Below are 15,340 nucleotides of genomic sequence, written 5' to 3' on the forward strand. Positions count from 1 at the left end.
CATTTATTTCATATGAAATGTATGGTTTTGGGTAAAAAAATTAAAAGACAAACAGAGAAGCAAAAAAAAATGATAAAAAATGAAACAAAAATAAATGGCTCATAGAAGAAGACACTCAAAACCAGATGTTGAAATTAGTGTCAAGTTCTATAGCTATTATGTATGTTAAAGGAAAATAATAAAGTGAGAAAAAAGATAAAGATATTCCAAAGAGAAATGATGCTTTAAAAGTAATCATGTGTTATACTAAAAATACAAAATTGATGAAAACCCTCAACAAAGTAGGGACACAGGGAATGTATCACAACATCATAAGTCTGAATACAAAAAAGCCACAGCTAACATAATTCTCAATGGGGAAAAACTGAGAGCTTTTCCTCTATCAGCAGGAACAAGACAGCAATGTCCAATCTCACCATTGTTATTCAACATAGTACAAGGAGTCATAGATTTCAGCAATCAGACAACAAAAAGAAATAAAATTTCCCATTCAAATTGGGAAGGAAGAAGTAAAACTTTCACTATTTGCAGATGACATGGTACTCCATGTGGAAAACCCTTAAGACTCCACTAAAAAATTGCTAGAAATGATACATGATTCAGCGAAGTTGTAGGATACAAAGTCAACATAAGGAAATTTCTTGCATTTCAATACACCCATAATGAAGTAGCAGAAAGAGAAATCGAAGAATTGATCCCATTTATAATTGCACCAAAACCCATCTGATACCTGAGAATAAACCTAACCAAAGAGGTAAAATATCTGTACTCTGAAAACTATAGAATGCTCGGACACCTGGGTGGCTCAGTTGGTTAAGTGGCTGCCTTCAGCCCAGGTCATGATCCCAGCATCCTGGGATCTAGTCCCACATCAGGCTCCTTGCTCAGCAGGGAGCCTGCTTCTCCTTCTGCCTCTGCCTGCCATTCTGTCTGCCTGTGCTCACTCTCTCTCTCTCTCTCTCTGACAAATAAATAAAATCTTTAAAAGCAAACAAATAAACAAAAAAAAAAACTATAGAATGCTGATGAAAGAACCTAAAGATGACACAAAAAATTGGAAAAACAATCCATGCCCATGGATCAGAAAAACAAATACTGTTAAGATGTCTATACTACCCAAAGCAATCTACACATTTAAAGAAATCCCTATCAAAATACCACCAGCATTTGTCACAGAGCTAGAACAACCTACCTAAAATTTGCATGGAACCACAAAAGACCCCCCCCCCCCAATTCCCCGCAAAGCCAAAGGAATGTTGAAAAGCAAAGCAAAGCTGGAGACGTCATGATTCTGGACTCCAAGCTGTATTACAAACCTGTAGTCATCCAAACAGGTTAGTACTGGTACAAAAACAGATACATAGATCAACCAATGGAACAAAATAAAACCCAGAAATGGACCCACAAATGTAAGGTCAACTAAATTTTGACAAAGCAGAAAAGAATATCCAATGGATAAAAGATAGTCTAGCCAACAAATGGTGTTGGGAACACTGGGGACAGCCACATGCAAAAGAGTGAAATTGGACCACTTTCTTACACCATACACAAAAGAAAATTCAAAATGGATGAAAGACCTAAATGTGAGACAGGAAACATCCAAAATCCTAGAGAACTCAGGCTGCAAATTCTTCCTAGACACATCTCTAGAAGCAAGGGAAACAAAAGAAAAAAAATAAAACATTGGGCTTTATCAGATAAAAAACTTCTGCACAGTGAAGGAAACAATCAACAGAACTAAAAGACAATCTTCAGAATGGGAAAGATACTTGCAAATAAAATCTCTGATAAAGGGTTACTATCCAAAATATATAAAGAGTTAATCAAACTCAACATCCAAGGAACACATAATCCAATCAAGAAATGGGTAGAAGGGGTGCCTGGGTGGCTCAGTGGGTTAAGCCTCTGCCTTCGGCTAAGGTCATGATCTTGGGGTTCTGGGATTGAGTCCCTCATCAGGCTCTCTGCTCAGCAGGGATCCTGCTTCCTCCTCCTCTCTCTCTCTCTCTCTCTCGCTCTCTCTGCCTGCCTCTCTGCCTATTTGTGATCTCTGTCTGTCAAATAAATTTTTAAAAATGGGCAGAAGACTTATGAATGAAATTGAAGAAGACAAAAAGATGGAAGACCATTCCATGCTCTTGGATGGGAAGAATAAACATTTTAAAATGTCTATATTGCCTAGAGCAATCTATACTTTTAATGCCATTCCGATCAAAATTCCACCGGTATTTTTCAAAGAGTGGGAGCAAATAATCCTAAAATTTGTGAGGAATCAGAAGAGACCCTGAATCGCTAAGGAAATGTTGAAAAACAAAAATAAAACTGGGGGCATCACACTACCTGATTTCAAGCTTTACTACAAAGCTGTGATCACCAAGACAGTATGGTACTGGCATAAAAACAGACACACAGACCAGTAGAACAGAGTAGAGAGCCCAGATATGGACCCTCATCTCTATGGTCAATTAATCTTTGACAAAACAGGAAAAAATATACAGTGGAAAAAAGACAGTCTCTTCAATAAATGGTGCTGGGAAAACTGGACAGCTATATGTAGAAGGATGAAACTCAACCATTCTCTTACACCGTACACAAAGATAAACTCGAAATGGATAAAAGACCTCAATGTGAGACAGGAATCCATCAGAACCCTAGAGGAGAATATAGGCAGTAACCTCTTCGATATCAGCCACAGCAACTTCTCTCAAGATATTTCTCCAAAGGCAAAGGAAACAAAAGCGAAGATGAACTTTTGTGACTTCATCAAGATCAAAAGCTTCTGCACAGCAAAGGAAACAGTCAACAAAACAAAGAGGCAACGCTCGGAATGGGAGAAGATATTTGCACATGACAGTACAGACAAAAGGTTGATATCAGGATCTATAAAGAACTCCTCAAACTCAACACACACAAAATGGACAATCATATCAAAAAATGGGCAGAAGATATGAACACTTTCCAATGAAGACATTCAAATGGCTATCAGACACATAAAAAAAGTTCATCATCACTAGCCATCAGGGAGATTCAAATTAAAACCACATTGAGATACCTCCTTACACCAGTTAGAATGGCCAAAATTAGCAAGACAGGAAACAACATGTGTTGGAGAGGATGTGGAGAAAGGGGAACCCTCTTCCACTGTTGGTGGGAATGCAAGTTGGTGCAGCCTCTTTGGAGAACAGTGTGGAGATTTCTCAAGAAATTAAAAATAGAGCTTCCCTATGACCCTGCCATTGCACTACTGGGTATTTACCCCAAAGATACAGATGTAGTGAAAAGAAGGGCCATCTATACCCCAATGTTTATAGCAGCAATGGCCACGGTGGCCAAACTGTGGAAAGAACCAAGATGCCCTTCAACGGACGAATGGATAAGGAAGATGTGGTCCATATACACTATGGAGTATTATGCCTCCATCAGAAAGGACGAATACCCAACTTTTGTAGCAACATGGATGAGACTGGAAGAGATTATGCAGAGTGAAATAAGTCAAGCAGAGAGAGTCAATTATCATATGGTTTCACATATTTGTGGAGCATAACAAATAGCATGGAGGACAAGGGGAGATGGAGAGGAGAAGGGAGTTGAGGGAAATTGGAAGGGGAGGTGAACCATGAGAGACTATGGACTCTGAAAAACAATCTAAGGATTTTGAAGGGGCGGGGGGGTGGTGGGAGGTTGGGGGAACCAGGTGCTGGGTATTATGGAGGGCAGGGATTGCATAGAGCACTGGGTGTGGTGCAAAAACAACGAATACTGTTACTCTGAAAAAATAAATAAATTTTTAAAAATGGGCAGAAGACATGAATAGGCATTTTCCCAAAGAAGACATACTGACAGCTACCAGACACTTAAAAAAATGATCAACATCACTTGTCATCAGGGAAATACAAATCAAAACCACTATGAGATAGCACCTCACACCTGTTGGAATAGCAAAAATTAACAACACAGGAAACAACAGTGTTGGAGAGGATGTGGAGAAAGGGGAACCCTCTTACACTGTTGGTGGGAATGCAAGCTGGTGCAGCCACTGTGGATAACAGTATGGAGGTTCCTCAAGACATTAAAAATAGAACTTCCCTACAACCCAGCAACTGCACTAGAGGTTATTTATGCCCCAAATACAGATGTAGTGAAAAAAGGGGCACCTGCACCCCAATGTTCATAGCAGCAATGTCCACAATAGCCAACCTTCACCCCAATGTTCATAGCAGCAATGTCCACAATAGCCAAACTGTGGAAGGAGCCAAGATGTCCTTCAACCGAAGAATGGATGAAAAAGATATGGTTTATATATGCATGGAATATTACTCAGCCATCAGAAAGGATGGATACCCACCATTTCCATAGACATAGATGTAACTGCAGGGTATCACCTGCAGGAAGTAAATAAGTGAAAATAAGTAAAAGTGAAGTAAGTAAATCAGAGAAAGACAATTATCTTATAGTTTCATTCATTTATGGAACATAAGGAATAGCGCAGAGGAACATAGCAGAAGTGAAGAAAAACTGAATGGGAGTCAGAGAGGGAAACAAACCATGAGAGGCTCTTGACTTTGGAAAACAAATTGGGGGTTACATAAGGCAGGTGGGTGGGGGGATGGGGTAACTGGGTGATGGGCATTAAGGAAGACATGTGATGTGATGATCATTGGCTGGTATATGCAACTGATGAATCATTGAACACTAATGATGTACTATAGTTTGGCTAATTGAATTTAAATAAAAAATAAAAAAGTGAAATTCAATTATTCTTATCACCATACATATTTATTATTACTTTAATTGCTAAACTCCTTTATTTACTTGGTTTTATGACAATCATTTAACAGTCCATTCTAGAATTTCTTTTTAAAAGGCAAGGGGCAAATAACCAACTGAGCTGAATCCCATCATGGAACATATTCATTATGAAAATGTTTATCATTTTATTCAAGGTCCATATAAAATTGTGCTTTTGTGTATTAAATAACACCTGTGTTGGATTTAATATATAGTCATTTTTCCTTGCAGTTTTAGCAAATTATTAGCACATTTATATTAGGGAACTTTTAAGAAAAGATTCCACAGTATAATTTTGATTGTTTAGAATTTAAGTGAACATACTTTTATCCACTAAATAGTGGTGATGGCCTAACATAAAACAACACAGATCCCAACTTCCCACATTTCTACCCCCCGACCAAAAGCCAGATTCTTTTGGTAGTTGTTAGTTTTAAGTTTAGTGTTCATGTTTTCATAGGAAAATTTTATGCTTCATTACAGGCTAATATGTGTGCTTTTCAGTTTAGAAATTCAGATCCACCTCATGGCATAAAGATTACTGGAAAAATAAATTAGTTAAATTTCAAATATGTTGCTATATTGTGCATACAGAAATATTTTTCATTAGTATATTAACATTTTGATAGAATTATTACCTATCCTACTAAGTTAATGCAAGGGAAGAGTAATAAAGGGTTTTTTTTATCAATTAATTTACTCAATTTAAATTATTATTATTTTTTAAAGGATTTGTTTATTTGATAGAGAAAGCAAAGGAGCACAGGCTTGCATGGGGTGGGGAGGAGGGGAGATGGGGAAGGGGGAAGGGCTGAGGAAGTGAAGGACAGAGTGTTAACCTGACTTTATGCTGAGCTCTGAACTCCACAGAGGGCTTGATCTCAGGACCCTGAGATGATGACCTGAGTCCAAACCAACAGCGAGGCGCTTAATGGGCTGTGCCATTCAGGTTCCTATTAATTATTTTTTAAAAAGTAACTAATCTACCAAAGGAATAATCCATCCACAAAACAGCAATCAATACAGACACATACACATGGGATCAGCCCATTAGCTAGCCTGAGGCAAATGCATTCCCTCTTGGTTGTATTTCAAGATAATTCTTGATTTTTCAATTTTATTAATTTCAACTTTATTTATCTGCTTTTAGCAACCAGATATAAAAGACAGGGACATATCTCTTTGATGTCGTCTTCCTACCACCTTCTCATGGTATTTACTGTTATGTATGTTTACTACAGAGGAAGAGTTCTATTGATTAGTCTTTTTACTTCAAGTAATTCGTAAGAATTTCCATGAATTTTAAATGGCAGCTCTTGACTGTAAGAAAATGGTATCACCACCCCCTATTTGTCCTAACCTATTTGTCCATCCTTCTACTGCCATCTCCAGAATCTCAGCTCTGATTATGATCCTTTGCCACCTTGACTGGGAAACAGCCTGCTAACCAGTCTCCAAGCCTCCGTCCTCGCATTCTCCACAGGGCTACACAGGAGTTACTGCAAAATTGGTCACACCGCTCCTGTGTTTAAAATTCTTTGGTGACTTCCCCTTTAACGTGTAAGACACTCCGAACTCCTTACTCTGCCCTGGGAACCCCCTATCTGGCTCTTGCCATTCTCTCTGGGATCATCTTGTTTCCTCTACCACAAATTCATTGTGTCAAATTCTCCCTGGTTTCTTCATGTTTTGTCCAGCATCTCAAATGTATTTTTTTCCTTTAGGTCTTTTGGTTGTTTTCTCTCTTGCAACACGTGCACTGGAGACTTTTCGTGGTTGCCTTTGTCTCATCTTTCAGGTTCTGCTCAAATATTATGTCCTCAAAGTGACCCACTTCAGACCAGCCCAGCTAAAGGCTCTTACCCCACTACCTCGTCTCTGTTGTTTTCCCTCAGCCCCTACTTTACTTCCTTCCCAACATAGTTCACGATTCATAATTATTATTCATAATCTTTTTACAAGGATTTCATCTATCCTGCCAACAAAATGTAAGCTTCCTGAGAAGAATGACAATCTCCATCCTGTTTTATAGAAGGAATGATTCTCAGTAATACTCAGATCCTCTAACCTCAAATTCACCTCCTGTCTGCTTTGGTTCTAATCTTAAACACGCTGAGCATGATCAGCTCATGTCATAACAAAATATTTCAATGATTCACTATCTTGTGTTCTAACAGGAATTAGGCATATCTTACAAAACATGACTTTTATTTGTCTGAATTGACCAAAAAAAGTAAAGTTTACTTAAACTACTTTCTCAAAAAATTTTTTTAATTAGACAAAAAGAGTAATTTCAGCCCTTGCAGTCAAATTATTGGCATGAATTTACAGCTACCACTATTGTTTAAATTAAGTTGGCAGCTTTAAGTAGGTAACATAAACGTATTTCAAAGGCATACAGACATTTTCAGGGAGGTCTTAGCTGATGACTCTATTTTTTCTTTTCTTGAAAAATATCTCTATTCTCAAGTTCTAAGTTAATGAAATGAATGAACTAAACTTTCTATTGTCTTACATACTATTTAAGTTTAAACAACAAATATTTCAACTTACATGTTTATGTAGTCACTTAAATTTGTAAAAAAACATTATAAAACTATCTGGTGAACATTTTATTCTCTTGGCCTGATTTTGTAATTTAAAATTATTCTCCCCTTAAATAAGAGTGTGAATAGTTTTTTATTGGATAAGACTGGGATTCATTTTGCTTCTATTTGAGGGACATAGTTACAAATAATTTCTTTAAGTTAAAAACTAGTATCCTTGATAATTTAATAATCATTATTTATTTAATATTTCCAATTTCAAATTTTAAAGGGATACTATTAACATAAAACAGAGAGCTAATTACTTGGATTTTGTTTGTTTGTTTGTTTGTTTGTTTGTTTTTTTAAAGATTTTATTTATTTATTTGACAGACAGAGATCACAAGTAGGCAGAGAAGCAGGCAGAGAGAGAGAGGAGGAAGCAGGCTCCCTGCTGAGCAGAGAGCCCGATGGGATGCGGGGCTTGATCCCAGAACCCTGGGATCATGACCTGAGCTGAAGGTAGAGGCTTTAACCCACTGAACCACCCGGGGGCCCCTAATTACTTGTTTTTAAATCAGTGTATCTATAAACTGTTATTTGATAAGTATTCTTAATCAAATGAAATAAATCATGATAAATTATATATTTAAGAAAATCTTAATGAGATGTGTACCAGATTGCTTTGGCAGACTTAAGTTGTTCTCTTCATACAATTAGTCTGTTTTTCTAAAATAATTTGGGGAAAAAAACCCAGGAGATTCTATCTTTCAGCTAGTCTAATTTTAAATTTAGTAGATATTAAAATATATTATTAAGAAAACTAAAAATCAAATTAGAAAAAAATTAAATGGACAAAATGGAAATAACAAAAGTAGATATTTTATATAAAAATTCTTTTCCAATTTCTCATTGGTATATATGCATATTAGTTATATGTGCATATATATACGATCCAATTAGCTTTTTAAAATAAAACATATTTAAAGTATTTTGTAAATAACATGAGAATAATTAAAGGTATTTGGCCAATTAAATATATATCTATATAAAGAAAACATCAGTTGTAGTGAAGGTTTTATTTTTTGTTTTAATTTTTTAAAAGAGTTTATTTATTTATTTAGGAGGGGAGCACACTTGTGTGCACATGTGAACAGGGGTAAGGGGTTGGGGGGAGGAGCAGAGGGAGGAGAGCATCTCAGCCCCTCTGTACTGAATGCAGAGCACTATTCAGGGATCGATCTCATGACCTTGAGATCATGACCTGAACTGAAATCAAGAAGTGGTTTCTCAACTGACTGAGCCACTCAGGTGTCCACAAATGAAGTTTTAAAAATTAACTCTAGAAAAAGAGAGATTATATTGCACTATTAGGGCATTTGAAGAAATAAAATAATTTTAAAATTTGGAAGTATGATTTTACAATTTCTTCAGAAATTTTAACCATGTAAATACCATGAAGATAATTCCAGGGTTATGAAAAAAAAATGGGAGAACAGGTACTAGGAAAAACAAGTCAGGCAGAAAACAAGTATGCAGTAATGAGGGCTGAAACAAGCTACTCTCAGGATACAGCTTGAATACATCACTGAAATCAAGTTTCGTGGAATGTGTAGTGTTTGAATCACTAAAACCTAATGCTGATTATTGTTCAAGTCAAAATGGCAGCTTTTTAAAATAGTCTATACCAACTGGTTGTTGTAAAATGGAGCTGGGTCAGAGGGTGACAGTAATTGAGGACCTTTGAAAACTCTAGCAGGAATGATTTGGCATCTGAATAATTGTCATGACAATCTTTTTTGTTGTTGTTCAAAGTATGTTTATTTTTTTTCTTTCATTTATTTATTTTCAGCATAACAGTATCATTATTTTTTCACCACACCCAGTGCTCCATGACAATCTTGAAGGATAAGTATTGAAAAAGAAAAAGAAGAAAAACAACACACACTATACCCAGTTACACCTGCAGCACTTGTGGAAATGCCATTGATGGAAGATTTAGAAATGTGGGGGCTGATCTCAAGCCTCCATTTTTGCAGATCTACTGTTAGTCTTTTGTACACCAATTGATGTTTCTTCAGTCTTAAATGTCCTCCTTCCTATCATCCTTATCTGGTTAACCCCTATTCAACCTGCAAAACCTACCCAAGATGCCATTGTGATTTCCCTCTCTTCATTCAGGCTCTCACATATCAACTCCTCAACCCTATCCCACTCCATCCTCTCATTCCTATTTGGGTTTCTTGCCTCCTCTAAATGATCCTATCGTCTCTCTTTTGCTTATCTCCATCACAATACCTTATAGGATAAGATACATATATTAATAAAATACAATAGCCATTCCTTTTGATTTCCCTACTAAAAATGGTGTTTTGGAAAATGCTGGTCATGAGGCCTGGCACTTAACAGTCATTCAAAAAATGATCATTGAATGAACAAAGAAACGAAATAAGAAAATGAATGGATGACTAGAGAATTCTCATGGAGCCTACCCATTATATCTGCAGATTATAGACAACCTCAGGAAAGAGCATAGGGATGGTAGCAAATGTAATAGATAAGACTTGGGAACAAATATTTAGTGATCTTACAGCTCTATGGCATAAACTCAAGAAACTCTGATATCTGTAATTCCATTGTATGTCTTGTCCACATGTCCTAAATTTTAACTTATAATTCTGAAGTCAGGAATGATTTTAGTTTAGTTCAAAAAATAAAAACTTTTGAGAGTCTATGAAGTGAACATTTCAGTAACCACTTTTCCGTCTATTACATTTTTGGTCAACAAGGTTTGAGAAACTTGGTGCGCTGCGTTAAAATGTCAAAGCAAATAGCAGTGCTCTGTAAAATCTTTTTACCCTTTTCCTTCTGTTATTTTTGTGATTTTTTTCCTGTTCTATTACATTAATTTCTCTGAGCCATTTTTATAATGTTTCCTTATAATATTCGGCTGAATTGTAACACTTCCTCTCATCTCCAATTACTTCATGTCCTTTTTATGCGCCATATTCTGGAACCAGTTAAAGTTGTTAAATGGGTAAAGTGAGCACAGGAGAGATGGGTTTGCAAGAATCTCACAGGTCTGGGCAGGTGGGGGATGGTGTGTGTAGTGAGGAGGAGGAGGCATTGCTGGGAAGAAGGTAAAGTGCAAAGGCTGTCCTACAATCAGGGATTGAGCAAAGAAAAGTGGATCGATTTAGACTTTGGCTCAAGCCCTAGCAATCAAAGGTCGAAAATGAAGACTTTTACTAATTCGTTGTCATTTGGGAACTTACTTCTGGCTAAGAATAATTTCAGTGATACTCAATAATTCAGTTGTAGTCGAGCATTACGTGCAGGCGGAAGAGTAGCATGCGCGTTCTCTAGACATGTGTACGTTAAAGTAAGGTTTGCTTCGGCTGACCTCTCCCTCTCATGACATTCTGGGGCATCTGCTCTGACTCTTCTCATGGGGCTCTCCTGCTCGGATCTCCCCTCCTCAGGAATACCCCACGTGCCAGACTTGCTTAGTCCAGTTCTTCACCCTCATCTTCCCTTTCTACCTTTCCTCACTGAAATGCTCCAGAGAACTTACCAACTTTGATAATTCACAGTGAACTGCAGTGAGGAACACTAGCTTTCACTCTTCTAAAGTATTTGTTCCGAGTATTTGTCATTCCACATAAACTTCAGGTTTGTTCAATCTGGTGATCTCATATTTTTGAAGAAGAGAGAATATTGAAGGCAGTTGGGTCAATGCACAACTTTAAGTCACATCATAAAGGTAAGCACCACACAACTATCTCTGAAAATGGGGGGTTCTGGTGAAGGGAGAAGGAGAAAATTTATTATAATATTGGAATGGAAACATAGAATTTTGGATTAAAAACCTCTACCTCAAGTTGTCTGGCTTCGATAACCATGTATTACATTCACATATAACCTCATAAAAGAAGATAGTTTAGAATTAATTCTTATGATTTATAACGTCAATTATTTTTTCCTTTTTAGGATTAACTCAAATTTGAAACCATATATAAAGTTCCTTTTCCTCCTCTACTGATTGAAGAGAATCATCTAGCTTTGATCTCTAAGTCCTAAATTAAAGAACTTTTTTGCCCTTTAAACTTCCAGAATTAGATAACACATATATCTCTCCACAAAAAATAGCCTGTGTATACATGGACATGTTTCAATGGGCTTTAATTTCTTCATATTTATCAGTCAGGAATTTCTGGGCTGTGGCTAATTTCAAAGAGTATGTGGTATGTTTAAGGGGCTGTTATTCTCAACTCTGACCTGTAAATCTGACCAGATTCTTAGCAGCCTGTGGGGACTCCTGCAAACATGATGTTTTATAAGGAAGCAATTATACAAATGGCAATGGGAATGCAGAGAGCCTATCACATTAAAAAGGTACTAGTTGGTCTCTGAGAAACTTGCGCCAATAAATTCTTGCTATTGTCTGTTATTCCTCTTTACTGGTGAGTAGCATTTTTTGAGGAATGTTCAGTTTAAAACAGACCAGAGGCTATTTATGAAAGCTAAAATGCCAAGCTCCTTTGAAGAAAGCAGGTTGTGATAGTATTCAGGCCAGTATTCAACTAGAAGAAACCTATATGATAGTTAAACACATTTTGATGAAATACAAAATACAGATAAAATGAGTCAGCTAGAATCAATTATGTAAGTAAGGAGTTTAAATCTCTATGATTTAATTTTTATTACATATTTCACAGATTTAATTCCTATTCTACTTTGTAACCTCTTAAACCGTTTAATTAAACTTGGCCTCAATTCTTGAGTTTTAAACATGAACTACAAATAAAACACATCTTACTTATGTGACAAATGATATCTACATAAAGCCTCAGCAAACAATATGTAAATTTTGAGACACTGAAAGTATTCCTTTTAAAGAAAAGACAAAAAACACTTAGGTAAAGAAATAGAGGTTTGTGGGGTTCCTGGGTGGCTCAGTTGGTTAAGTAAGCATCTCCCCTTGGCTCAGGTCATGATCCCAAGGTCCTGGGACTGAGTCCCACGTTGGGCTCCTACTTAGTAGGGAGTCTGCTTCTCCCTCTCCCTCTGTCTGTTGGTCCCCCTGCTTGTGCTCTCTTTCTCTGTCAAGTAAATAAATAAAATCTTTTAAAAAAAGAAAATGATATTTGGTATGGTTGGTAACTATAACAGGGTTCTGGAAGTCTTTGCCAATACAATATTTTACTTTTGAGTACTAACTATAAAATTTATGTGTGCAGAGGAACGATGGAATACCTAGTTGAAAAGGTGACTAGATTTGAGGTTTCCAAGGTAAAAGTCAAGCAGTAGTATATTAGAATGCAAAACTGAAAAAAGGCTCTACCCTAGATAAAAATTAAATACATTTGAATAAACCTTACAAAAATGACTAAAGGATATAATTAAAGCGATATCTACCTTTATTTTCTAGATTGAAAGACGCTCAGGGAGAGAGATTTTCTGTTATTTGCTAATGTTTCTTAATGCTTAGAGGCTGACATGAAGTAAGGGTTCAGTCAAAACTTGTTGACTTAGTGAAAAGTTTCGGAAATTGATGAATGATAGGTAACTAATTTGGTTTAAAAATGTCAGTCAAATATTATCACATAACTTAGTTACCTATCACTAATTAGAAACCAAATTTCTTCCAAAGAAACTTTTTAATCTATTGAGAAGGAGGGTTAGAATTAGATTTAATTATAAATCTGGCAATTGTCTTATGATACCAGAAAAAAAGCTTTCTACATTCGTATTCACTACTCCTAAAGACTGATCTAGAATATATCTCAAATATACCACAGGAAGAAACCCTTTTGAATAACTCAGTGTTACACACATTGCATGTTCAAGTTTTTCAAATTTATGTGATATTTTCATTCTAATGATACAAGTAATGCCTCCTTGTCTGCAAGACTTCTAACGCTTTGGCAATATCAATTGTAAATGATACATGGATTTTTCTTTAGAGAGAGTTAACAACAATCTCTGAAATAAATCCCATCATTGGATGATTTGACGGCTTCTATTGTCTAATTTCTGTTCTGGTTCTATATATGTTCATATACTTCTTAATACCTTCACACAAAACATTTTGGTCAAAATTCGAAGCAGAAAAAATTATGATAATTTCAACGGAAATTATTATGATAATTACAGTTTCCAAAATGTTTATTAAAACAGTTTTTGAGGGGTACCTGGATGGTTCAGATGGTTAAGTGTCTGCCTTTGGCTTAGGTCATGCTTCTCCCTCTCCCTCTGCCTCTTCCCCTGCTTGTCCTCTCTCTGCCTCTCTCTTTCTCTCTCACAAATGAATAAATAAAATCTTAAGAAAATCAAAAATTATGATAAATAATCATATCATTTAAATAAGCTACTTACAATTTTTTAAACTTAGTAATGTCAAAAGCCACTCACACACATGAAGCTAGAGAACAGTAATTAAATGACATTTTCTAGACCAAATTCCTATTATCACAGTGAAAAGCATATTAGCAAATATTTTATAATATAGGAAAAAGTTTTCCTTCTTCTACCCTTACCTTCTGAAACACAAACAGCCCACAATATAAGCCAAATGATCTCCCCTGGAAATCTCATTCTGAGGATCTTTGAGGGGTACATTTAATAGCTGAGAGTGCTCACACGATGTCAAGTTCTCTTCCTCTACGAAATGTGATTAGCGCAGGAAAGCACTTGCTCAAAAGGAAACTGAAACACAACTCGGGAATTAAAGGGAATACCAGATGCTCCGCCCCTCAGAAATTTTGCAAGGTAGAAGAAAAAAATTAACCCCAAACCCCACTAGTGTCAGAGTTTGAATCTGATTCTTCCAGCATTCCCACTGAATGTTAATGCTGTGGCCTGCTTTTCTTTTTTTCTTTTTTTTTTTATTTATTTTTTATTTATTTTCAGCATAACAGTATTCATTATTTTTGCACCACACCCAGTGCTCCATGCAATCCGTGCCCTCTATAATACCCACCACCTGGTACCCCGACCTCCCACCCCCCGCCCCTTCAAAACCCTCAGATTGTTTTTCAGAGTCCATAGTCTCATGGTTCACCTCGCCTTCCAATTTCCCCAACTCCCTTCTCCTCTCTATTGCCCCATGTCCTCCATGCTATAGTTATGCTCCACAAATAAGTGAAACCATATGATAATTGACTCTCTCTGCTTGACTTATTTCACTCAGCATAATCTCTTCCAGTCCCGTCCATGTTGCGTATTCGTCCTTTCTGATGGAGGCAAAAAATTTCCACAGCGTATATGCACCTCATTTGTTTCATTAACCCAGGCATGTTCTCTGCTGGAACACGTTCAAGTTCTTGGAATGTACAAAGCAGTAACTGCTGATATCCTCTGGATTTCATAAACCCTCAAAAGATAAAAGAATAGAAACTCTTGGTGGGGGATGGGTGAGCCTGGTGGTGGGTAGTAAGGAGGGCACCTATTGCATGGAGCACGGCTGTGGTGCATAAACAATGAATCTTGGACACTGAAAAAATAAAATAATATTGAAAAAAATCATTTACAAAACTGGAGTGAGTCAATGCTTTCAAAACAAGACCCAGACCAGTGTGAGCAAACTTTGCCTAGAATGTAGTGCTGGCCTGCTTTTCCCACAATCCAGGAAATTATTCCTTTTGGGGTTTCTTAAATATGTGTGTGAAGCAACAGGATCACTCTCCTTGGTCATAACTGCATTTAATAATTCAAAAATCAAGAAATTTGAACACTGAGTTTTTAAACCTTTTATTGAAACATAATATGCATAAAGAGCATATAAACAAGTGGGTTGATGAATATTGAGATGGTTGAGATAAAGACAGCTCTGTATGAATTATGCTTGATTCATTTTTCCAAATATATTCATAAAAAGTCCAACTGACAAAGGTAGCCTGCTTTTGAACTGGAAGTTTTTCAGAGGGTTCAAATCACAAAGTTATGCTGAGTCACTGGTATGTCTAAGAGAAAACAATTCTGGGTCATTAAGACCCCTTGCATGTTCATTGTTCTAGCTATAGGAG

The 15,340-nt window shown here is 36.5% G+C and overlaps 1 protein-coding gene across 1 annotated transcript in view; it reads right to left on the bottom strand.

Annotated features, from left to right (window-relative positions):
• The window catches only part of LOC116576093 (complement factor H-related protein 5-like), a 36,814-nt gene extending 22,779 nt beyond the window's left edge, over positions 1 to 14,035 (bottom strand). Inside the window, exon 1 of the mRNA XM_032317905.1 lies at positions 13,853 to 14,035. Within this exon, the coding sequence (XP_032173796.1) occupies positions 13,853 to 13,934 (82 nt within the window). The 5' untranslated portion in view covers positions 13,935 to 14,035. The remainder of the gene's footprint in view (positions 1 to 13,852) is intronic.
• Positions 14,036 to 15,340: the final 1,305 nt, after the last annotated feature.

This window comes from Mustela erminea, chromosome 17 (genome assembly GCF_009829155.1).
Source record: "Mustela erminea isolate mMusErm1 chromosome 17, mMusErm1.Pri, whole genome shotgun sequence".
In the NCBI taxonomy this organism is placed as follows: Eukaryota; Metazoa; Chordata; class Mammalia; order Carnivora; family Mustelidae; genus Mustela; species Mustela erminea.